This window comes from Podarcis raffonei, chromosome 10, assembly GCF_027172205.1.
Source record: "Podarcis raffonei isolate rPodRaf1 chromosome 10, rPodRaf1.pri, whole genome shotgun sequence".
Lineage (NCBI taxonomy): Eukaryota > Metazoa > Chordata > Lepidosauria > Squamata > Lacertidae > Podarcis > Podarcis raffonei.
The window spans coordinates 23941375-23968137 of record NC_070611.1 but is presented as its reverse complement, the minus strand read 5'-3'; the positions used below and the strand labels follow the sequence as shown (position 1 = coordinate 23968137).

Here is a 26763-nt window from a genome sequence, read left to right as displayed (position 1 = left end):
AGAGAATGATAGATAAGTGAACAAAGTGATTTTCTAAGGGTGTTTTGCTGCATATCAACTCCAAATTGGGTTGTAACTTGAGGTTGGTAAGTGTGAAAGGAATATAGCCGTCACACAGTTTCTTAGATGGGCAGATATGCTTTGGAAAGAGGTACTTTTTATGAGAGAAAGCTATGACATTTTTGCTATTGTGCTCCAATAGAAATAACAGTAAATCAATACTGCTAAAATATCGAGTTTCACAATTACTCTAATTTTTCCAGATTTTGTGCCACCTTTTACTGGTAACTGGTTTTAATGTTATGAGTAATTGGATTCCCCCTCCTGCCCCTCTTAACGGTTGAAAAAGTTGCTAAGATTTTTCGTATTTATTAAATGCTACAGTTTTGAGTGATGAGTAATACCCTTTGAGACAATAGTGTCTTGTATTATCCTCTTATGTTACATTGTTCTTCTTGCTTCTAACACAGCTATGAATTTATTAGTATCAGCCAAGAAAATGCAAGATTTCTCGACAAGCTTAAGTGTAAATGTCGCAAGGACATACTTCTGCATTCAGTTTCTTGTGCATAATTTCAGTTAAGATGATTAATGCCCATGTGGCGGTGACACATGCATATTCTTCTGAAGTCAAAGCCTAAACGACTTTAGTGACATTGGCTTTTACCTCATACTATCTTGGTCTGCCTAGTACAGCAGTTTCTGATCTCGGATTCTTTTCCAGTCAGAACTTTGAACCGAGTGATGCGGTATGGGCAAATGCAATAGAGTTGCTATTTCCTTTGAAGTTTCTGCTGTAGTCATTGCAATGCTAAAAAGGCAAACAGCTTTTTACTTTGAAATATGACATGGCTCTTTATCATAGAATTGTAGAGTTGGAAGGGACCCCAAGAGTCATCTAGTCCAGCCCCCTGCAATGCAGGAATCCTGCCCGCAGCCGTTCCTAGGTGGGCTCGAACCACCAGCCTTCTGGTTAACAGCCAGATGCACTGATCCATTGCACCACAGAGACCACCTGCCATGGAACCTTTAAAGAAAGATCTGTCATCAATCACAGCTCTTTAGACATATCTAAAGGTTGGCCATGAAAGTATCTAAAATGCACTTCCTAAATTCAAAATGTTTATGCAAAATTTGCTTTCCCTTTAATTATGTTTGCCAATTCTAAAATAGTGCAGATTGGGGGTATTTGTGTAATCGCTGATGTATGTAGGCTGGAAAGTACTTCAAAAGTTGGCCACATAAAGATATCTGGAATTGCTTTATTAAATAGGATTTTGTTCATATGACTGGTCCTTTTTTAAAATTTAGATATATGAATGTAACATTATTTTTCTGTGTATCAGAAATCTTCAGCTTCTCTCTCTCTCTGTGTGTGTGTGTGTATATATATATATATATATATATATATATATATATATATATAGTTTTTTAAAAGAGGCCCCGTGGAACATGTGTACTGTGTATCCATGGGGCCTCTTTTAAAGGACTCACCCTGTATATACATACATATATGACACGACTAAACGACTAAACAACAACATACATACATGCACACACACACAGAGAGAGAGAGAGAGAGAGAGTGTGTATCTGTGCAGCATGACTCACCCTTTCTTGTAATTCTGGCCAAAGTACTTTGGAGTTTAAGTTTTCAAATGGACTGTGAAGAACTTTGGAGGTTCAAAGTTTTTAATTGTACATAACTCCAGTGCTTTCCAATAACACAGAGCCGGTCCTGTGTTACAGAGGGGTTTTGAGGTTTCATCCCATGTGATCAGTGATGTTGGAATGAGGGAGATCTCATAGGAGAGCCAAACAGTGGGGTTGCTTGCCATACTAACATGTCTTGCCCATGTGACCAACACTTTATAAGACCAGCAGATTGGCCTTTTGGTGTTTCTCTCAACTGAGGATGTAAGAAATGAGAGAGTATCTAATAAGGCCTTCTCAGTATCAGCTTCAACACTTTGGAATGACCTCTATGGCATTGATTTAATTTAGTACACAGATGTGAAACTATAGATATTACAGAATTACAGTATAGCTGGAACTTCTACTGGCCTGCTGATACTATTGCTGATAATTTATTTTGCTATTTAAATGTTTTATATTGGGTATTTATGCATTTTTTTAAAAATTGTGGAACACCCTGTGACCATTTTGTAAATACTGGTACAGAAATCCTTAATTAAGTATATAAAATAATACTTGAAAATGATATCATTTTTACAGTAGGTGGCAAAGGTTTCCAGCTGTTTAACAATAGCAACAACTAAGGACTCCGCTATACAGCTGCAAATAAAACATTTTAAGTGTGTTTTAAGTGCAATATACAATGTGACACTAGATGGCGATGGTGAGCCTTATGGAAAATTCAATGTATTTTTAAAAACGCTTTTTTAAAAAAGCGTTTTCAGAACTTTTTTTTATATGTGTGTAGATTCCACATAAAACTCACCCTCTCAGTTAGACTACAAAGAAAAGAAAACCAAGGGGAAAACCTGGAGTGGATTTTTGTATGAAAAGGCTGAGACTGAGAGTTTGGTTTTGGTTCTCAAAATAAATTCCTGTGCTAAGCATATGTTCTAAGATACTGTTTACCCTTCATTAACTCTAACAGTATGTCTGGACCTCTGAGCCACTAGGCAAACACTTGGCTCCAGCTTGCGGAACTCCGAGATCAAGTAATAACCACCACCACCAAAGCAGATCCCACAAGCGTGAAGTCTCTTTACCCCTTCGTGTGTTTCAGTGTGGGAATGGTTAGGACAGAAGGAGAAGTAGTTTTCTTAACTTACTGCAACTGAATAATAAATTGGGAGAACAATTGTTAGATAATTTTAGTTATCCTTAATCTCTTTGCTAATACTTATCTCTTGCAGTTTAGCCATGAACAATTTATAAGAGAACGGGTTGGTAAATTCTTGTTGATAAAGCAGCTTGGAAAGGAAGGGGTAAATCTTCTTAAATTGCTTATAGTGTAATCCTTTGTTGTTGTTTAGAAAAATGTGATAGAGGAAGAACAGCGCTAGGAGAGAGAGAGATCAGAGAACCTTCAAATAACCCAAATATACAAGTAGATACAGAGGACCAGCCTGTCTGGGGGAATTGCACTGGTGATGACCTCATCAGAAGTAAGTATTTCCAGAACTAATTGCTGCTGTTTAGACTTGCCTTTTTAGTGTAATCTTGTACTGACTGTTGATGTAGCTAAATCTGTGTCAAATGCATTTGTGTAGAACTGTAATGTGTGTCAATAGAATTTCTTCTCAGGGATGATTTCTGTCAGTCTTCATCATCAAAGACTACCGAGAGATAAACAAGCTGTTTTTGTGACTTGAGCAAACATGCATTATACCATGTCAGGCAGCGCATCTGTGCAATTATTATTTTAAGATCCCATAATGCTGTTTTCCATTAATTCCAAGGAAAGCAAATGCCTTTTGAACAATCTTGAGATTTGTCAGTCTTGTTGTGTGTTAGGAAGAGAGGAGAGTGCCTTCAGATTCTCTACAGAAGGCAGTGATTCAAGTTTTCAAGTTATAAATTCAAATTTCATCCAGCCTGATCTCCGTGAGTAGCTAGTCTTTATGGCACCAGTTATCTGCTTGTGCCTGTCTCCCGCTCATACAGATGGGATAATATAGGGCCAGTCCTGTCGAATCCTGCTTGTGGATTTCCCATAGGCATTTGGTTGGCCACTGTGAGAACAGGATGCTGGACCTAGAAAGGGGTGTTTGCCTGATCCAGCAGATTCTTACATTCCTAATTTCCAGGTTTGCAGTGAACAGGGATGTTCACAACAATAAATGGGGGTGTGCAGAAAAGTGCAGTGTATGTAGGAAGTTGTCTTATGCTTAAAATCTTCACTTCTGCATCAGTGGCTTTAGAAGATTGGAATCATAGTTTGCATGTTTCGTGCAGCACATGTTCTTGATGGGTCTTCCCTAATGGTCTAGTAAAACTGCATTGGAATTAAAAGATATGAGTGTTCCATTGTGTAGAAAATGGAATCAGTCAAAAGTAAACATTTTGGATTGAGGACATACAAAGCAATTATCTGAAAAAAAATAAGAACTGGTAAGTAAGACTGATTTGCCAAGGAACTTGCTTTTCTGTATTGCATTGAACATAATACGCATCATAATTTTAACAAGAGCCTTGCTTTCTGTTTACTGCTGCTTTAATGACTCGATATTTTTTTCTCCTTCCAAATGGATTGTTTATCCACCTACGCAGTTTCAAATATTGCTCTGTTTGTTATAAGTCTTCTCAGCTTTCCCATTATAAATGTTTCCAGATGTTTCGTTTTTCTTATTATTGTAAAAAAATATATATACAGCAAGATAATAACTTTTGGGCAGTTAAACAGCTTAACACTGTCAGGAAGTTCTTCTTAATGTTCAGTCTTAATCCTTGTTCTTGTCATTTGGACACCTTGCTTCAGCTTCTACCCTGTGGATCAGGCCTGGGGAGTTTTGTTCAGCCTGAGAGCTGCATTCTTTCATAAGCAGCTTTCCAGGGGCTGCATACCACTGACGGGCATAGTGAGAAGCAAAAGTGGATATGACACTTGCTTTCCACAGTAGGATACATTCCAGCCTCACAAAGGTCCATGATTCTATCCCACTTCTCCTTCCAGGTATTAGCAAGAAGAGGCATCATCAATGTTCATGAGCATATTCCATCTAGGCAAAACCACTTAAGATGGACACAGAGGCCTGGGAAGAGGGTACATGACCTAAGGAGAACCCTGGCTGAGGGCCAAACAGAGACCTGAAGAGCTGCTTTTGACCTTGTGGCCTGAGATTCCTCACCCTTTCCATAGAGCAGCAGAAAATAAATAAGGTCCATCATGTATGTGACAGCCCTTCAGATATTTGAAGATGACTGTTACATCTCCTCTTAGTTGTCTCTTCTCCAGGCTTCATGTATTTAATTCGTTCAACGATTCCTTCCTTGTGTTTTCTTTAAAATTGACATTTTCCTAGTAAATTAAGAGAAGTTAAAAATTAAAAAATGAGAAGCAAACTTAGGGTTGTATCCATGAAGAGTACTAATGCAAGTAAACATACTATTGTCACATCATGCTTTGCTATTTTCACCCTTCAAAGTGGAATGTTATGCAGCCAATCATTTCAGCGTTTAATTTGAGGACCTTTAGGATCTTACGAGACGTTTTCCTTGAAAAGAGAAGCTGTCTGATTCCATTGTCACCATTCACATAAGAACATAGCCTATTCTGCCAAATTCCACCGATATACTTGTTTTTCCATTATTTTTCTTTGTTTGAATGACACATTACTGCAAAATTACCATAGTAGGAGTTAATTCAGCACAATTTGTTCGATATTCTATAGCAATAAGCAATAGAAGTTGAAGGAGCAATAGGCATGGGTCTTGTAGACTTGTTCAGATTTAATCTTCCTGTTGCTCAAACAGGACTTCAGCTTTGTGATATTTAAGAAAACAAGAAGCATCTCCCATATATTCAAACTGTCATGAATAATTGATTAATAATAATCCAGTTCTCAAGATTAAATAGCCTATTATATGCTGAAGTTTTACAGATAGAAAGGTCACTGCCATCCATCATTTCAGCTTCAAATTTATCCTCTTCTTCACTAAACATCCACCTTGTTCTTTCTGGAAAGGGGTATTTTTATCCATATTGGAGGGAGCGGGGAGGATAAACTTCTGGGATATGTTGTGCTCTATTCAGTAAGTGGAGAAATTTGGTAAACCCAAGCCATAAAAAATGTAAAACAAGCACCTTTCAAGGTAATGCACTAATGTACTAAAATAAAAATAAATAAAAATCCCCCACAGTGCTAGAGAAACTGAAGTGGTAGTTTTTTCAGTGTCCGCATTAGAGAATTGTTCTCTGAGGGGCTCCGCATTTAGGACTGATTCACATGATCAGTCATATCAGATAATACCTTGCTTGTGTGAAATCTCTATTGCATTCTCAGCTCTTAGGTGGAGTTTCCTTATTGGGTTAGTTTACACTGAGGCCCAACAGAAAATATACTGAAAGCTACTTTGTGCCAAAGTTATTTATCCAGTCAGATGATGTGATAGCTTTCAAAGAGTGATTTTAATAATGTACAGGACTTTCATTGCTCAATTACATGATGTTTTATATAATGGGGTGTTTCCAGCTACCCCACCCCTTATAAGACGCTTCTGCAACATCATGGGAGGGGTCTTTCTAGGACTAAGGTGAAACCGTGAAGCTCCCTTGTTATTTTTGCTATTGGATGCTGCATGTTTTATTAATCTTGTTAAATTTATAGTATTTAAATGTGCCTTTTTGTATGGCTGTTATATTTGCTATTGTTTTGCTGTGTTATTTTGAAATTATTTTTGTAGTGTTGGTTTGAAATGTATTCCTGTTTTCTTTGTTGTAAGCTTCTTTGAGCGTGATTTTGTGTGTGTGAAAAAGCGGCATACAAATTGAATGACTGACTGAATGAATGTTTTCAGACAACTGGAACCAGTGCTTGAATGAGAAAGAACTGTCAGTGTTATCAAGCTTTGTATTAAGAATTACCCATATATACTGAACTTAAATCTAAGAAAAGGACACGAGGCTACTATCTTCTAATTGTTCAAAAAGTGTTGGTCATATTAATAGTGATGATTCTAAAGAGGACTAAATCTACAGGCAGTGTGTTATCTGAGGGAATAACTTTGCTTTCCTGCCTAAGACTGATGTTTGCTATTTTTATTATGTATGAACAATCTGATGCTCATTTGCCTGGGTGCAGGGTCCAGTGAGCAGAGTGGGATTTGCCTGTTAGTAGACATGCACACGATTATGCTGCATGTTCAGTCATTAATCCAAAAAGTTTTAGGTAATATGAACCCCAAGTCGGAAGATCATTATCTTAACAAGGGAAAGTCCTAATTATTTGTCACTGTCCTTTCCTTGTTAATCTCTCCATAACTCCAATCAGCAACTAAAGTTTTGATGCTTTCTAAATAAAGTACATAAAGCAATATATTGTTTGAAGCGAATATTACTTAAATCGTTCCCCGCCCCGTAGCTGTAATGCATCCTTATGAACCTACCAGAAATAAAGCTGCATTTTATGTTAAGATGTATGTTTCCATTTGGTTCCAGTATATTTCAAAGAAGCTTGCCTGTGTATAGCATACAAAAAAAAGAACCTGCCCACACCTTTCCTGAAATAATACTGTGGAGTAAGTGAACTGGCATTGTGATAGTCTGCAATTTTCTAGAATAATGATATATTCAATTAACCATATTTAGCATTTGAAACACAAAATAAGATACTTTGCCAAATTATAAAGGCGTAAGATGGTTTAAAATGTTAGCCATCTCCAAAATAATCAGTCCTTCAGTAGCACAAGATATTTTAAACAAAAATGGTGTGGTAAATACTCACAGATACATCTTACTACCATCTACAATGGTACCTCAGGTTACATACGCTTCAGGTTACATACGCTTCAGATTACAGACTCCGCTAACCCAGAAATAGTGCTTCAGGTTAAGAACTTTGCTTCAGGATGAGAACAGAAATCGTGCTCCGCTGGCGCGGCGGCAGCAGGAAGCCCCATTAGCTAAAGTGGTGCTTCAGGTTAAGAACAGTTTCAGGTTAAGTACAGACCTCCGGAATGAATTAAGTACTTAATCTGAGGTACCACTGTATATGAGAATAGTGCTCTCTTCGAGTATATATAAGGTATATATCTGAATGGAATAGCTTTGTATTTGTGTGCTCTGCAGGTTGTCCTTGAACATAACTATGAACAAAAGCAACCTTGCCTACATCTGTCTGTGTACCAAGGGTTAACTAGAATGGGTAGTGGCTGCATAGCTGATTTAATTCAGTTTTCAGATATAAGTCTACACTTCATAGTGGTATATAGATAGTGACAGACTCTCACATATATGGGTTTTGCATTTCACTTGCCTCGGAACCACACTGAACCTGGCTGGAGATCTACCAGAATTTGACTGTGTTGTCATGCATCTGGAGGTTTGGGAAATGTTGTAGACCTTGCCAAATAGATATGGAGGCCTCTTGCATGACAGGACTTGATGTCACTGTGTCAAGTTGGGGCAGGAGGCTCCAGTGCATGAATATACAGCCTGTTATGTATCTAAAGACTGCAAATTTTTAGTGAGTGGAATTCAGCTATGAGAAAGATTCCAGAGATGCACCTCTGGAATTGCCAATGAATTCATTTATTCAGTACTAATACTATACTGGAGTGGAATCCAGTAATTTTGTCCACTTCTGACTTTAGAAGGTGGTATTAGTCCATGAGGCCTTTTCTCTGGCACTTCTTCCAGGGCTGGAGACTGTTTTTAAGAACATTTATAGTTAGTATCAGTTGGAGCTGTGTTATGGTTTAAATTTAAAATGTAGAGATATTGTGGTTAAGAGTTGCCTCTTAAGGATGTAAGGAGGAGGATAGCAGACCTGGTTTCTTTCACTTTTGTGGTGAGCTGAGTAATTATATTTTGCTTAGGGCATGAGAGTTGGAACTGCTGCTACTTATAATTTGTACTTGGAAATGCAGGCATATATTGCATATTATGTGTGGCTTTAAGCCTTTTCCTTTTTGAGCTAGAGGGAGTTCAGTATGTGTGAAGAGTACTTCACTTAGAAATATTCACAACTTGAGCTGTGTCCCTGTGCTATAAATATAAAGCCCTGAAAACAATGGGACTAATGCTTCTCTGCCGTGGTACACGGAGTGCGGCAGTATCCCATCAAGATTGCTATGGGGAATGGGAGCTTGTGTGACTCAATGGAGGGGAGAAGACAAGGCTGGATGTGAATTGTAGAAGGCACATAATAGCTTGATATGGAGTGTGAGGATTTGTGTGTGCTCGCGCGTGCATGTACACACACACACACACACACACACACACACACAATGGAACTGGGGTAGAGTTATGTTCTATGTGAAAATACTTGCATACATGGGCACTGAAGATAAGAACACTCCAATTACAGTCGTACTTTTGAAGTCAGACGGAATCCATTCCGGAAGTCCGTTCGACTTCCAAAACGTTCAGAAACCAAAGCACAGCTTCTCATTGGTTGCAGGAAGCTCCTGCAGCCAATCGGAAGCCGCAGAAGTCCTGTCGGTCGTTCGGGTTCGCAAACCTGAACACTCACTTCTGGGTTTGCAGCATTCAGGAGCCAAAACGTCCGAGTACCAAGGCATTTGGGATCCAAGATATGACTGTATTCGACCTTAAAAAAATAAAATAGAATTATGATTCTTTTAATGGCTTCACCAGTAGATTCTCCTCCATGAAGTTTGGAAGGGGAAAGGAAAGTTATTGAATAAAAATAGGAAATATAGGAAAATATTTACACATGGTTGTAGCAACTGTGTGTGTTAAACATTTTTCCATGTACAAAGTGTTTTTGAAAAATAATCAAATTTCATACAAAAACATTAGTTATGTTGGAAATATTTGTAAATGTGGTATGCGCTAAATAAGCTCTAACAGGACAATGTTGTTTTGTTCTATACATTTCTGAAAGGGAGAGGAGCATTTTTAATTGAAGTATTCTGTTGTCTTTTGTAAAAATAAAAATGCTGCATGTATTTTATCATGGCATATCTTTACAATGTTGAAAATAAAGCAAAAAGCTCTGCTGATATTTGGTGCCCATTCAGTTAATTCCACAAGATAAGGACTTCTGAGTACCTCTGGCCTCCGCTATATTGAAACTATGGGAGCATAATGATTTCATAGAGATTTATATCTTCTTCTGTGAACTGAGAGGAGGATCAGAATTTTAACTTGCTTGGGGGGGAAAATAGCATGGATAATTTCATCCCATTATGGCTGTCTTTGCCATCTCCTTTGTGAATGTTCTTTTACAAATTTACAAGAGCAAGATGACTGGTGTTTTTCTTTTCTTTCTCAGTTTTGAAACCTTGTGGTCACTGCTTATAAGGGACATGAAACTCTATAGTCTAGTAAGAAAAGTGCTTTAACCATTTGGGGGGGGGGAGAGAGAGAGAGAGAGAGAGAGAGAGAGAGAGAGAGGAGTTGAAAAACCAGTATTGTATCTAAAGTGTTTGGCACTGATTTCAAATAAGCTACACTTGACTTCCTTTTAGGTAAGAAAGTGTATAAGTTTTTAGGAAAGTTTATCTTTGCAATCCATGGTCAAGAGTACTCATAGGAATTATTTTAGTAGTATTGTTAGAATATCTTTCATGTCATAAATATAAATATTGTGTGCTAAGTTCTTTGTATTAAATAATACAGTACTAAGTCATAATTTTGCCAGAAATATAGTAGTGCACCCAACATTGCAGTTCCATAGGCACTGCAGACTTCCATGCATGCAGTGGAACCGCATTGTCCTCTCCTGTCATCTCCAGGCCCCTATGTAACCTCAAAATCAGCTGTAGAGAAGGACCATTTGAAGCAGATTTTGGGGGTGCACAGAGAAAACAGAGCACTGTTGTACGAGTGGAACACAACAGGTTGGATATAACCCTTTACTAAATTTGAAGCATCTGCTTATGGCAAGTAAATATAAAAATATTAATTTCATCCTTCATCTTGCTGATCATGGAACAAGCAGGGGTATCCTCCTCTGTGGCCAGCATGGGACCCAACTGGTCTGGTGGAAAAGCAACACTGCCTCCTGCTAGCCTGCACACCTAACCATATATAAAAAATTCTACCTGCCTACATGGACTTCCTTATCACCTATGGATAATTAAAGTTTTAGAAGACTGATTTATTTAATGTGGTTTGCCCGCAACAATTAAAAGCCTACACCCTCCCCAGACATGTTTGTGAAAGTGATGCCAATTGTGGCCAGCCAAGCCTGCCCCTGCTGCCCCCACATCTGTAAGGGCACCATTTTGGCCATCCATGTGCTAGTCTCCCTTTGTCAGTGTCAGGAGGTGGCAATGCAGACAATATGTGATGTGGCTCCACATCACTATCCTGGAAGCCCCACAGCAAAAACGAATGATAACGAGTTAATAATGCAGTCCCTTCTGAACAAGCACCAAGCTGCTGGAACCTTTGATAGCATTTCTGGCATGTCCAGTGTTGTTTGCAGTGCTTGTGAGTAATGGTCTAGTAGGTATAGTATTTTAGCATTATAAACCTAAAGCACTGTCATAAAACAAATTAACTGAGAAAACAAAAAATAAAGGAACATGTTCTGGTATGTAAAGAGGAAACTGAATGGGAAAAAACCCTTAGAGGAATAACCACCTGCCTTGCCCTGAGACCTCATAAATTTTTATGTGACAGAAAACAAAACACCCTTGATAATGTGATTAATGAAGGTGTAAGATGCTGATCAAGAATACTAATGCATAAAATGTTAGGGAGACTATAAATTAGTGTTATAAAATGTTGATCACTGTTGTAATTGGTCATAAAATTAGTGGTTCCAGTTAAGTGCTATGAAAATGTACAAAACTAGAGGTACAAATACAGTGATTTCTTCCCCATCATCTGGTAACACAACTTTAGTATTCATTACTGGCATTTCATAGCTTGCCATGAAGAGAACGCCCAACTCACACATGGGCTTATTGTGGCCGCTCTTTCTTGAAGCTAAATGGCTACTAAGATTACATTTCAGATATTATTTTCCTGTTGGTAATACAAGGGCTGAATCCTAAACTTCCATTCTGTTTTCAGAAAGTTCCTGGCAAAATGGTTGTGTGCTGGTTGAGAATTTCATTTATACTAGATTGGGATAAAATGGCCTGAGGAGACCACCTGGGCCTTATGTCTCTTAGGCCCTTGTGCATCATTCCTGGAACTGGCTAGTAGGTAGAAACCATAGACGGGCCAAGTGTAAGCATACCATAGAGTTGGTGAGCCCTTATATATCACCCAGTCCAACCCATGCTTGAAACAGTAAATTCAGAGCTAGAACAAAGGGGATGGAAAATGATAATGGTTGTGGGGGAAAGAGACAGATTGGAAGGGAGGTAAAATAACCAAAAAAAGCAAAGAAAAAGACAGGAAGGCTAGGGAAATGAGAGAGACTAATGCAGAGAGTAAGGAAAGAGGGGGATACAGTCATACCTCATGTTACGTTCTGTCAGGTTACGTCCCGCGACGACCCGGAAGTACCGGAAAGGGTTACTTCCGGGTTTCGCCGCTCGCGCATGCGCAGACACGCAAAATGACATCACATGAATGTGCAGAAGCGGTGAATCGCAACCCACACGTGCACAGACGCAGCACTGCAGGTTGCGTTCTTTTCATGTTGCGAATGGGCCTCCAGAACAGATCCCGTTCGCAACCAGAGGTACCACTGTATAAGGTGATCTTATGTTTCAGTGTATTTACACAGCACCCATTTCTTCTCAAAACTGATTGCAGATAAGTGATTTGGTGAAAATAAATTATGTTATCAAAATACATGTTTTGGAGTGCAGAACCAAGTTTCCTATACTGCATTTGAGCAAAACCCCAGATAAACTTCGGGGGCACCTGCTTAAGTTATAATGGCTAGTACATATAAAGGGGATATGTAAACTTCTGTCCTTTTGCCCTTGGAATATCTGCCTGCTTTTAACACTTTCTCTTTCTATTTGATTTTTTTTTTTTTAAATTGTCCAGTAGCACCTTAGAGACCAACTAAGGTGCTACTGGACAATTTTTTATTTTTTAAAATTTATTTCAACTGCATCAGACCAACACGGCTATCTACCTGAATTTCTATATTTGATTATTTTTATTAGAAAACCATGCACCAGAATATGCAGAATAATAACTACCTTTACCTATAGCCCCAATGAAACTTTATTTTTCCTTGGGTTCCAATTTGTATTATGAAAGCATCAAGTTTGTTTTAACTTCCATCACATTTGATATTTGTTTAGAAGTACAGATAGCTTTTGCAGTGGAGAGTTGAAATTCTTCTGACTTAAGGATCTCAGCACAAAGGGTGTGTTCTTGGGATGCCTTGCAAAAATGCTTTAAGTAGAGTGAGAACAATGGTATGAAATATCCTTTTTGCATCCTGTAAGTGGAGTTCTGGGCTGTCTTAGCGAGGAATTTTCAGTAAACCTTCTGGAAAAAAAATCTACTTGCAATTTTGCTGGAGTATTTCTTCACAAAGGAAATCCTGTTTCATAATGATGTATTTCTTGTAAAACATGAGGAGGTTCCAAAGAAATAGTTGATGGCTGATAGTTGGTACTTTAGTTTCTTTGTAAAGTCAGCATGGTATTAAAAATTCAGCATGAAAAATTGATTTTAAAAAGATGGATTGTACCTTGATCATTTCTTGTTGTTTAGTTAATGTATGCCTTCTGTGATGTAGAAGGTGCAGTATATGCTACTTATTTCCTAGGAAATATTCAAAAATAATTGCTGACAAAAGCCACTTTACAGGTTGACTCAGAGGTATATCTTGCAACTTGAATGTTAATATTCCAGATGGTTGTGCATAGCTACCCAGTAAAGAATTAAAAGGAGGCTAATCAGAGTTCGTAAAAGTTTGCATTGTTATTGATACTGTATCTTTATGGCTTAATACAGACATTTTGAAAAACCAAAATGGAGGACCTGTTTCAGAATATGTATAATACAAATTTAGGCTAACTTACAGAACACTGGAAACATTTGTAAACTTCACAAACTCTCCTCAAGCTAGTGGTTGCATAGATTTGGCTGGCAATTCTTCTACAATGAATGTATTTGATACTATATAGTCCATATCGTGTAAGGTGTTGATGGATTTTTAGCATGGCACAGGAAATAAAAAGATGACTTCCTGATTCAAACATAACTTTTACCCTCCATAGTATATTATAAATCCAGCTTGACAAAATATTTCACAGTTCTAAGTATCAAGTCCAATTAATGCTTTAAGGGATAAATGAAAAATTCAGACTAATACTAACCTAATAGATTCCCTCCCATTTCCTTTGCACGTTCATCCAAGGGAGCCCTATGTTCTGCTATCAAAAAACAATACATTTTCCAACCCTAGCCCTTGCATGAAACGAAATTGCATGTGGATACTATATTGATTTTGAAAGGAGCATGGTAATTTGTATTTCATTTTGAACATTGCTTATGGGATGCTGTGTGGAGCAAATCCCAATATAGTTATTTTCATAGCAGGTTCCTGTAATAGATGATCGTACCAATAGTCCACCCTAACATGTTCATGCACACACACATGCACATACACACACACACGCACACACACACACACAACATATATATTAAGGGCACCGTCTGTCTTGAGAGACAGTGGAGTGTGCCTTTGGGGTTGAAGTCAAACCACTGTGTTAGCACCACCAAAGTCACATCTCTGGGGCTGGAGATCCTGGGCTGGCCAGACAGCAACTCCAAGCCTGTGATACGAAGAGGAGGAGGAGGAGGAAGGAAGATAGATAGATAGATAGATAGATAGATAGATAGATAGATAGATAGATATTTTTTTATTATACCCTGCCTTTCCCGGTTTAAAAACCAGGCTCAGGGTGGCTAACAGCAAATATAAAACATTAATTAAAATGCGACTTAAAAACAGCATAAAATACAACATGAAATGCAGCATCAATATCAATAAAATTCAAATATTCAGGAATCATTCCGGCGGGGGGGGACCCAGTCAGTAGACATCAAATGATCCCCAGGGCTAACTGGCCAAGTTGGTCCTACTAGGGCCAGCAAGGAGACCAGGGAAGAATTTAAATGTGGGTTCCCAGAAAGGGTTTCTTCATAGAAGAGGAAAGGGGGAAAGGGAATAGAGGATCAGGCTTATTCAAATTGAAGGCCAGGCGGAAAAGCTCTGTCTCTTACAGGCCCTGAGGAAGGAGATCAAGTCTTGCAGGGCCCTAGTCTCGTGGAACAGAGCATTCCACCAGGTCAGAGCCATCACTGAAAAAGCCCTGGCCCTAGTAGAGTATAGTCTGGCTTCCTTAGGGCCCGGGACCTTTAAGAAAGAGTACTTGGCACACTCAAAACAATAGCTGTATAAATGTTTATTATTATTCTGATGGATAGAGTGCTTGTTAATTGCTTTTATATTATATATCTAGGTATCTCAAATTCTTCATGGAGTATTTTAATTTTATTCAATATGTAAAAAAACTAATTTGCGTATTCAAAATTTAAATAGCTTTTCTGAAATAAATAACACAAACATTGCACACATATTTCCAACTTCACAGGTATAAATTATTTAAATCAAACTCAAAATAACCCACATAAATTAAGTATGTCATTGTTTGAACATACTTGTTTGATTATTGCATTGCATTGCTCATTTTTTTGCACTTGTGCCCTCATATATTGAAAACTGAATTCTGCCCATGGTGCAATTCACAGTCCTTATAGCTGTTTATTAATTAGTGTTTGAAAATAGTTTTAATTTGTTTGAAAATTGTGTGTCTGTGTGCAATGAAAAGAAGTCTGTCTATATAAACACAGTTCACAAAATATATTCAAGCGATACTTTTTTGTCAGCTGGAAATTGCAGCAAGTTTGAAATCAGAATAAGAACGTGTGTAATCACTTCGTTCCAAGTCTCCAAAATTTTAGTAATAAATACATGTTAAATTCCTGGAACTATTTTATGCTATCTACTAACCTTACAATTAAATTACTGTGTAAAGTTGGTTAAGTAACACAAAAGTTATTATATTAAGGTGTGCTTTATGAAGAGGCCAATGACAGTACTGCAGTGAAACATGCTAATAGATTATATGCTGTAGCAATATATTGCCTTTTTATTGCTTTTCCACAGGCAGCAGATTCATGTATAGTTATTACTGGCTACATTATCTGCTAGTTTTCTATCAAAAGTGATTCATTCTATTGAATCATTAATCCAATACTTATCATTCTTGGTGAAAATTTTCTAGTATTAACACTGTATAAAAGATTGACCTAAATCCACTGGTTTTGCTGCACTCTAAGAACATTTTAACCATGGAAGAACAGTATTTCTTAAGACAGTTTAAAACTATTCATTGTGGATATTTAACAAGGTAGCATTCTATGTTGTGAGATACACACACACACACGAGTTGGTGACCAATGCCATCCTGGATTTAAGCTGCTGAATGTTCATAAATCTAGTACTGGAAATATTGATGTGTATTGAATTAGTTACTGAATAACAAGAATAAAATTTTGCTCATACATAGTGCAAAATGGGGGCTTTTGTAGCAGCACATGGTCTGTTTAGAATGATATAACAGACACTGAATGTTCACATATCAAACAAAATGCCATCTTTCTGTAGAAAAGAGGTGTCAAAAAGTTTCTTTGTACCTTTAACGCATGTGATTATGTAGTACAAAATGCAGAGTTTGTAAAATTTCTTGAATATACAGGCAAAAAATGAATAATTCAAAACAACTCATAAGTTCTACATTCTATTGTATCTTTTATAACGCAGGCAGGAGATAGCATTGTGTTCCCAGTAGAGCTGAATTTGCACAAGTTACACCTCTGAAAATGCCAGATGGTCTATGGTCTACTTTTCAGAGCTGTCACATATGTAAAGATTTGAAAAAAAAGAAAGAAAGACAGCTGAATGAGAGCAGCGGATCATTAAAGGGAGAGTGAAAGTCCCTGGGTATCACTGTGTTTTAAGAAAGCATTGTGTCGTTCCCCGCATTACGCTTTTCTTTTCTTTTCTTTAAGATATACACAACCTTTAAAAATAAGGTAAAAACATTGCTGTTTTAAACTGAATGGTTGTGGCTTAATCTTAAAACTGTCAAATGCTTTTTATTCTTTATACTAGAATGCAGTCATATGGTTCCTAATTGGTTTCAAGTGTATTTTAACCATAAGATTCAAGTCTCCCCAGTGAAAAATTATCAATAAAGTTAAAATAAATTTAAATTGGTATAACTAATACATTTGGGGGTTTTATTCACTTTTGATTTGACCTACATATCATATGTGAATACTCTAAAGCCAGTCAGCTAAAAAGTTGTATGTTAATGTTACTGAAATAAGAGTACTTTGGGAGCAGAATTTATCTCTTGATCCTAGTAAAAATAATAAAATGAAAGTAAAACAAATAACTTTGCATGGCTAGACTTCCCCAAGACTTCGTATTGCCCATTAATTGGAAAAATAGGCCTGATGTTTTAAGACAGAGGAGATGATCATGTGTCATGTATTGTAATATGATATTGAAATGTAAACAATTGCAAACAACCATTTCCAATTCTGCTAGATTCTAAAGGTCATAACTGTCAATTCTAATAACTTTGTCATTTAGATTTACAGAATTCTTCCTATGTTCTCTCTTCTTATTTATTGACAAAGGATAACATATTTTCCAACAGCTGACAATTGGTGAAGCATAACATTTTATACCTAAGAATTCCAAATAATGCATCTACTTGCCAGACTGTTAAGTGGCAAGATACTTCCACATCCCAGAGATGATTGCCTCTTTATCAATACCTACATAGGGTGAAAATGGAACAAGATCAAATTAGTCTTGCATAGAAATGGGGAATGTTGAGTTTTATGCCAGTGGTTCGGATAAGTTGTCTCTGCTTATGCACTTAAAGGGAGTATTCTATATAAAAGCTATTGCATTTTAAGTTCCTACTACCACCTTTGGGGATTTCCTTTTGTCAGTGAATTGCAAGAGTACTTGTGATCACTGGAGGTACTTGAAATGAATTTATACTTCTATGATTGAGTGGAGCTTTGGTGTTGTGTCTTTAATTCTAAAAGGCTGGGTCGACCCAAAAGGTTTGAATTAAATAATAAGTTATCAGCCTTGCTTATAAGAGCAAGAGAGTGTGTGCTGCTTTTTTAAAAAAGAAAGAAACTTCCTGCCTGACCACACATATCTAGTTAGCCATGAGGCCTGAGAGAAAGACAGAACTATAAAGCTTCACTGTTTTTTAGCTTAGAGGCATGTCCTGTTTCCCATAAGCAACCAGGCAAATGTTTATTTGCAGGTCTAGTTATTCTGACAAATATTATTTTTTCCTTTTCCAGTGTTTTAACTAAGGTCATTTTGACATACATTGGTATAAATGAGGCTTTTATGTTTTCAGTAATATGTGTGTGTACTTGTGCACTAGAAGCAGAGGGTCACTGTGATCAGCCATTGTTTTTGTCCTTATGGTAGTTGAAAACCCTTCTTCTCTTGAAAAATCAAAGGCTGCTATTACTAGATGTTGGGCAACATGGAGTTCCTATAATCCCTGTTTCCTGTCAGAAGTACCATTCATTGTTTTTTAATTGATTTCCCACCACCCCTTACAAAATCCCACCAATTGACTCAGGGGTAGGGTCAGCAATGGACAGTGTGGTGTGACTTATCTGACCTTTCTCTTGCCTGAGTCAGGCGCACCAACTCTCTGAGGCCGAGGTGCTTTTGCCCCCCTTCATATCTGTTGCAGGGGAGTCGGGGACAAAGGAGACCAATATGCAAGCGACAGTGCAAGTCTCTTTTCCATATGTCACGAGCCTGTTCCACATAAGTTCTTATATACTACTGATATAGTGGTACAGTGGTACCTCGCAAGACGAAAAACGCGCAAGATGAAAGGGTTTTCCGTTTTTTGAGTTGCTTCGCAAGACGATTTCCCCTATGGGCTTGCTTCGCAAGATGAAAACGTCTTGCGAGTTTCTTTCCTTTTTTCTTAAAGCTGCTTGAAGAGGTGCAGTTGCGACGGACCGTGCTTCGCAAGATGAAAAACCGCGCAAGACGAAAAGACTCGCGGAACGAATTAATTTCGTCTTGCGAGGCACCACTGTACCTTGGTTTAAGAACAGTCCGGTTTACAAAATATTTGGTTTACGAACTCCACAAAACCAGAAGTACAGTGGTACCTCGGGTTACAGACGCTTAGGTTACAGACTTCGCTAACCCAGAAATAGTACCTCAGGTTAAGAACTTTGCTTCAGGATGAGAACAGAAATCGTGCAGCGGCAGCAGGAGGCCCCATTAGCTAAAGTGGTGCTTCAGGTTAAGAACAGTTTCAGGTTAAGAACGGACCTCCAGAACGAATTAAGTTCTTAGCCCGAGGTACCACTGTAGTGTCCCGGTTTGCGAACTTTACCTCGGTCTAAGAATGGAATCTGAACGGTGGAAGGGCACTGGTGGCGGGAGGCCTCGTAAGGGAAAGTGCGCCTTGGTTTAAGAACTGTTTCAGTTTAAGAACGGACTTGCGGAACGGGTTAAGTTCGTAAACCGAGGTACCACTGTATATATTTTTTCTACTGGTATGTACCGAATTTTTCCGTCTATAAGACGCCCCCATGTATAAGATACCTCCTATTTTGGGGGACTCCAATTTAAGAAAATGGGGGGAGATACTATCCGTGTATAAAACGAGCCCAGATTTTGAACATTGTTTTAGAGTAAAAAACAACAACAGTCATACACAGAAAAGTACGGTATATATTTTCTTAAACCGGTCAGTTACTTTGATAACCTCTGTGATGGGATGATGAGCTGCTTGTGCGTAAAATCCTAATCCCTCAGAGTTTGGCTAAGTTCCCAAACCTCTGTCTGTGATGGAGCTCCTTAAACATGACTCCATCAATCGCTCGTTGAATCGGACAGTGGGCGTTTACGGAACTTCTTCCAGCATAAAAGCTCCTTAACGGAAACGCGTCTTCTGGACTCTCGGCGTGACAGTTTCCGCCGAGGAGTGGGTGTCCCTACAGGAGGTCCTGAAATCTCCCCGCTGCTCCCGCTTGAAGTGTCTCTGAGCCCTCCCTCCGACTCACTTTCCCTTGGAACTCCACTTCTCCCCCTGCTGGTCCCCTCCTCCGCTGAATGGTCTCTCTCACCCTCCATGAGCCCTTTCACCTCCTTAGTCTCAGATGGCAGTTCCCTGACATCCACCTCCCCTCCAGGGCCCCCTTCACCCCCTTCCCTCCCCTCCTCTGCGGGAGGCGAGGGAGCAAAACCCCTGAAGGAACCTCCCTCATCTTCCGAAGTTTCGAACACTTCCCTCCACCCTTTGCTGTCTCCGGTTTCCACGTACTCCTCCTCATCGGAGTCTGTTCCTCCTTCCAACTCCGATTCCCTGAATCCCTCCAGTTCCTCCTCATCGTCGGTGGTGCCAAAGTACTCCCTCCGAAACCTCGCTACTGGCTGAGGTTTTCTGGGGAACCTTTGGTGGAACGTTTCGATCAAGATCTCGTCACGGACCTCCTCTGCCTTCACCCAGGTGTTTTCCGACTCCGGTTCCCCTTCCCACGCGACCAAATACTCCACCTGATTACCCTTCCACCTGGAGTCGATGATTTCCGCCACATGGTTGCGGCTTTCCCTTTCTTCTATGGCTGGCCCCCGTGTGGATACCCCTTCACCTTCCCCCCTGTATGGTGACAGTAATGACCTGTGGAATACTGGGTGCAGTTTCATGTGGTTCGGTAACCGGAGTCTGAACGCCACTGGGTTGACCTGTTGGATGACCTCAAATGGTCCCAATCTTTTGGGTCTCAATTTCTTGCAACCCCCCTTGAACGGCAACCCTTGGGTTGATAGCCAGACCCGACTGCCCACCCTAATTGTTTCACCTTCCCTTCTGCTCTTGTCTGCCTGCCTCTTATATTCTTCCTTGGCCCTTTCTAAGTTGAGTTGGAGTTGACGATGGATCGCTTCCATTTCTTCTACAAAAGTTCCGCGGCCGGAACACTCCATCTTTCCCCTCCTTCCCCTGGAAACGCCCTGGGGTGGCACCCATAATTAGCCAAAAAGGGGCTCATCCCGGTGGACACATTCTCTGCATTATTGTAAGCAAATTCCGCTAGTGCCAACTTTTCGACCCAATCGTTCTCTCTGTCATTGACATAACACCTCAGGTATTGTTGGAGGATACCGTTTGCTCTCTCCGCCTGCCCATTGGTCTCAGGGTGCCTGGCAGTCAAAAAGTTGACCTCTACGTGCAACAAGCTCATAAGTTTCCTCCAGAATCTGGACGTGAACTGTTTCCCTCTGTCGGAAACCACCCTCAAGGGGGCGCCATGCAGCCTGAAAATATGTTCTACAAACAATTTCGCTGTTTCTTCCGCCGTGACTGCATGTGAGCAAGCTACAAAGTGACCCATCTTAGTTAACAGGTCTACTACGACTAGTATGGCGGTTTTCCCCTGGGATTTGGGCAGATCAGTCATAAAATCTATCGACACCGCCTCCCACGGTCGTTCTGGTGTGGGTAACGGTTCTAATAACCCCGCTGGTGCCCGCCTTTCTCCTTTGGCTCTCTGGCATTGGTCACACCTTCTCACATACTCCCGTACATCCTCCCTCACCTTGGGCCACCAAAACTCCCTGGTCACCAACCACATGGTCTTGTGTTGCCCAAAATGCCCCGCTGTGGGATTGTCGTGCAGCTGTTTGAGTACTCTCCCCCTCAATTCCCCTTCGGGTATATATAGCGCCCCTCTGTAATACAATGCCCCGTTTCTTTCTTCAAAACCCCCGGGGTCTTCTCCCTCTCTCCTTAGACCTCTGAGCTTATCCTGGGCGTACTCATCATTTACCGTTCCCTCTACCAGTTCTCTTTGCCCCACCCAGGCCGCACCACACACCCAGTGGTCCTCTGGGATAATATGTCTCTCTTCCGGCGCTCCCTCCCCCTCCAAATATTCAGGTTTGCGAGAGAGAGCGTCCGCTCTGATGTTTTCTGGACCTGGCACATAGCAAATTTCAAAATGGAATTTGGAGAACTCCTGGGCCCATCTCACTTGTCGTTGGTTGAGCACCCGTGCCGTTCTCCAATACTCCAAATTCTTGTGGTCCGTACACACTTGCACCTTATGTTGTGCGCCAATTAGTAAGTGTCTCCATCTCCGAAACGCTTCGTGAATGGCGAGTAGTTCTCGGTCATATACCGTGTAGTTCCTCTCGGATTTGTTCAGCTTACGCGAAAAGAAGGCACACGGTCTCCATTCCGACTTATTGCTCCCTGGCTGAAGCAGCACCGCCCCCACCGCCCGGTCTGAGGCATCAGTTTCCACTCTCATGGGTTTCTGTAAATCCACATGCAGGAGCTGTTCTTCCGAAGCGAATGCCTTTTTCAATTCCTCAAAAGCGTGCTCCGCCTCCGCCGTCCAAACGAATTTCTTCTTGCTGCTTAGACAGTCCGTGATGGGAGCCGTTAAGTGGGCAAAGTTCTTGATGAATTTACGGTAAAAGTTCCCAAACCCTAAGAACCTTTGCACATCTTTTTTCGTTTTCGGTGTCTTCCATTCCAGCACCGCTTGGACCTTGCCTGGATCCATGGCTAATCCCTTGTCTGATAAGCGGTACCCCAGGAATTCCACCTCCTTGGTGTGGAACTGACACTTCTCCAATTTCACCCACAACTGGTTTGCTTGCAGCTGGCTCAGCACTTCCCTGACATCCTTTACATGCTGCTCCTCATTCTCTGAATATATCAGCACGTCATCGAGGAAGGCCACGCAATTCTTGTAGAGCAAAGGTCCCAGTACGTGGTTCATGAGCGATTGAAAACAGGCGGAGCCTGATTGTAATCCGAATGGCATAACGAGATATTCAAACGCCCCCAAAGGGGTGAACATGGTGGTTTTCCATTCATCCCCCTTCTTTATTCGTATCAGGTTGTATGCTCCTCTCAGGTCCAGTTTCGTGAATATCTTTCCTTTCCTCACCCTGGTCAAAATGTCATCAATCCTGGGCATGGGGAAAGTCACTGGTTCTGACACAGCATTTAGGGCCCGGTAGTCCACGACCAATCTCGGTTTATCCGTGTTTTTTTTGTCCACAAAAAACACTGGGCTCCCCCCCACCGCTCTGGACTCTCTGATGAAGCCCCTCTTCAGGTTTTTATCAATAAACTCCCTTAACTCCTGCATTTCCCTGTCTGACATGGCGTACAGCTTGCCCACGGGGAGCTGGGCCCCAGGGACCAGGTTAATTTGGCAGTCAAAGTCTCTGTGCGGTGGTAATTTATCAGCTTCCCTTTCACTGAAGACCTTGCTCAGGTCAGCGTATTGTTTGGGCACCTTCCCTTTGTCCGCCACTTCCGTCCCTGCTAGAGAGGCTTTTGCCCCTTCTGGCACCTTTCCCTCTCTGCAGTGTTCCAGGCAATGTGCTGACCCAAAGGAGACCACTCTCTGATGCCAGCCCACTAGCGGGTCATGCAACGCTAGCCAGCTCATTCCCAAAATGACTGGAGCCCCTCCCAGGGTGGCCACATTGAACGCTATCCTCTCAGTGTGCCTGGCCACCCTCATAACCATTGGGACGGTTTGTAGGCTGACTTCTCCTCCCAGCAGCTCCCTCCCATCGATCGTGGTGACCTGCAGGGGGTTGCTTAAAGGGAGTGTCTGTATCTGGTGTTCAGCTGCAAACTCCTTGCTCATAAAATTACAGGAGCTGCCTGAGTCCAGCAGCGCCTTAGTCTTTAGTGGGTATCCGTTTGCCAGCTCTAGCAACACCTCTATTACTAGGGCTGGTCTTGGAGGTTCCGGAGTGGGCACTTTTACTGCTCCTTGGCCTGTCTGCAGTGCCCTGACAGAGGCAGACAGGCGTTGGCTTTTACTGGCTCCTGGACTTCCTCCTCCTTCCCCCCAACAGCTCCCGCCATCCCTTGCCATTCCTTTCTTTGCGGGCAGACTCTGGCAAAGTGACCTGGCTGCTGGCAGAGATAACATTTCTTGGCGCTCTTTCCCTCCTTCTTCCTCCCTTCACTGGGATTTGAAACTGCGCGCGCGCGCGCTGTTCCAACTTCCATCGGCTCTCCTGGCGGGAAACTTGGTTCTGGAATCTCTGGAATGCGGAAATCCCTCCAACGCTCTCCTTTCCCCTCCCGCTTCTCCAAGGCTCTTGCCTCCTGGCGTGCTCCAATGGTCAGCGCTGATTTGGTCAGCTGGTCCATAGACTCCGCCCTGGGCGCCCGGGAAAGTTCGTCTTTCACCGCCGAAGAAAGCCCCTCTTCAAAGATCATTTGAATGGGTTCCGCCGATAGGTCCCACCCCAATTTATGTATCAACATTGTAAACTCAGTCCAGTACTCACGAACCGATCGGCTCCCCTGTTTGCACGCCATCAATTGTCTGCGCACCAGCCCCTGTTCAATCTCGCTGGAAAACATCAAATCCATGGCGCGAAAAAACTTCCTCGCGTCCTTCAGCATGTCACTATTCCCTGCCATCAGGGGTCTGACCCAATCTCTCGCCCCTCCTTCGAGATGGCCAATCACAAACGCCACTCTCGATGCCTCGTCGGGAAAGTCGTTAAACTGCAGTTCGAGAGCATACTGCATCTCTGTCCTAAAGGCTTGGTAGTTCCTGGGGTCCCCCCCAAACTTCTGCACCATTCCTGGCACCTTTCTTGCTAGTGTAGCGCCTTTTGCCTTTTCTGCATCCTGCGCCCTCCTTTCTTCTAGCCTCGCCGTTTGCATTGCTAGCTGGAGTTCCAACACTCTGTACCTTTCTTCCAGGCTTGGACCCTCTCCAGCTCCTGCTGCTCCTCCGGCTCCGGCTGGGTTACTCATGATGCCTCTTTGCACAAGCTGCTTTCAGGGACTGTCCGATTGCTGTGATGGGATGATGAGCTGCTTGTGCGTAAAATCCTAATCCCTCAGAGTTTGGCTAAGTCCCCAAACCTCTGTCTGTGATGGAGCTCCTTAAACATGACTCCATCAATCGCTCGTTGAATCGGACAGTGGGCGTTTACGGAACTTCTTCCAGCATAAAAGCTCCTTAACGGAAACGCGTCTTCTGGACTCTCGGCGTGACAGTTTCCGCCGAAGAGTGGGTGTCCCTACAGGAGGTCCTGAAATCTCCCCGCTGCTCCCGCTTGAAGTGTCTCTGAGCCCTCCCTCCGACTCACTTTCCCTTGGAACTCCACTTCTCCCCCTGCTGGTCCCCTCCTCCGCTGAATGGTCTCTCTCACCCTCCATGAGCCCTTTCACCTCCTTAGTCTCAGATGGCAGTTCCCTGACAACCTCTTACACAATTTAGAGTTGCATTGTCTTTGTGGTTTATGAAACTTTTAAATTGTGTACTAAATCTGGGCTGTAAATTTATGCTGTCTGTGTTATAAGGACTCCTCATTCCTTTGTTGTGTCTTTTTGATTTTTCAATTATTATACATGATAGTTTTAATATAATGTTGATGCAAGGCTGCTTAGGGAATATGGGAATAAGTTTCGTTGGGCCAAAAACTTCACCTGACCAAAATATAACTGCCCTTTTATATATGACAGTACAAGCTAATAAGTCATGTAAATATGATAGGGTACATAAAATAATCAAAACATAAAATTAAGTTATTGTTATTATTATTTTATTATTTATACCCCACTCATCAGTCACTCTGGGCAGCTTTCAGCACATATAAAAACATAAAATACACAACAGATGACCAACACTGAATCAGATTAATTCTCTGGAAAACACTTGGTGAAACAGAAATGTTTTCAGCAGGTGACAGAACACCATAGCTGTGGGTGCCTCTCTTTAGTTCAACAGGAACAGTGTTCCAGAGTATTGATGCCAGTCTACTAATAGCTTTAGTTCACATATTTATGAGTATAAGCGGCTATATATTAAACCTATTTTTAAAAATATTTATTAGTTACCAGTTTGTTTCTGGCCATTTTTAGATATTTAAAACTCAAAAGGATCTGGGGCCTGAATATCTTAAGGAGCGTCTCTGCCCCCCCCCCCCCCGAGCACCACAAGCGTAAAAAATGTTGATGCCCTGATCTAAAAATGCATATTCTGACATTGATTTAATACAAAATAAAGAGCAGACTTTAGATGGTAGCTGCATGCTTCTGTTTGTGGTGGGCTTCTGGAGAATCATCCAGGGTTTGATTTGCTGTTAGCAGAAGTTGGTGGTTTTTTCATCATGTTCTTTGGTTTTTCTTCTCTGCCTTTGTCAACCAGCTGTTTTTGTTTTACTCATGGTGGGTTTTAGCATCATTGTTTTAATATTCACCAGTTGTTCCAATTTTATCTAAACGGCCATGGGAGTATTCCCAGAGTATTCTGCTCTGGTCAGACCTCACCTGGAGTACTGTGTCCAGTTCTGGGCACCACAGTTCAAGAAGGACACTGACAAACTGGAACGTGTCCAGAGGAGGGCAACCAAAATGGTCAAAGGCCTGGAAACGATGCCTTATGAGGAACGGCTAAGGGAGCTGGGCATGTTTAGCCTGGAGAAGAGGAGGCTAAGGGGTGATATGATAGCCATGTTCAAATATATAAAAGGATGTCACATAGAGGAGGGAGAAAGGTTGTTTTCTGCTGCTCCAGAGAAGCGGACACGGAGCAATGGATCCAAACTACAAGAAAGAAGATTCCACCTAAACATTAGGAAGAACTTCCTGACAGTAAGAGCTGTTCGACAGTGGAATTTGCTGCCAAGGAGTGTGGTGGAGTCTCCTTCTTTGGAGGTCTTTAAGCAAAGGCTTGACAACCATATGTCAGGAGTGCTCTGATGGTGTTTCCTGCTTGGCAGTGGGTTGGACTCGATGGCCCTTGTGGTCTCTTCCAACTCTGTGATTCTATGATTCTAACTTGCTGGCTAAAATGCAACCCAGAAATGTAATAAATAATGTGGGTTAATTTTCAGTCCAGTTTAGAGAATCCTGCTTTGACTCAAGATATTACATTTTCTCTGCTTGGCTTCACAGCTCTTAAGATTTATATTGTTTAACATGGGAATCCTCAAAGTATTTTGTTTTTTAATATAAACATTACATGTCCTCTATTTTATTATAGCAAGCAGTACTTAATAAATACTTAACATTTGTGTACAGCTGTCAAGTGCTCAA

General features: G+C 41.0%; 1 protein-coding gene across 5 annotated transcripts in view; it reads left to right on the top strand.

Annotated features, from left to right (window-relative positions):
• The window catches only part of MDFIC (MyoD family inhibitor domain containing), a 45315-nt gene that overhangs the window by 5617 nt on the left and 12935 nt on the right, over nt 1–26763 (top strand). For 4 of the 5 annotated variants that reach the window (XM_053407394.1, XM_053407393.1, XM_053407395.1 and 1 more), the window contains one exon: nt 3006–3137. The exons of the other annotated variant lie outside the window; for it this stretch is intronic. In XM_053407394.1, the coding sequence (XP_053263369.1) occupies nt 3006–3137 (132 nt within the window). The remainder of the gene's footprint in view (nt 1–3005; nt 3138–26763) is intronic. 5 annotated transcript variants of the gene reach the window in all.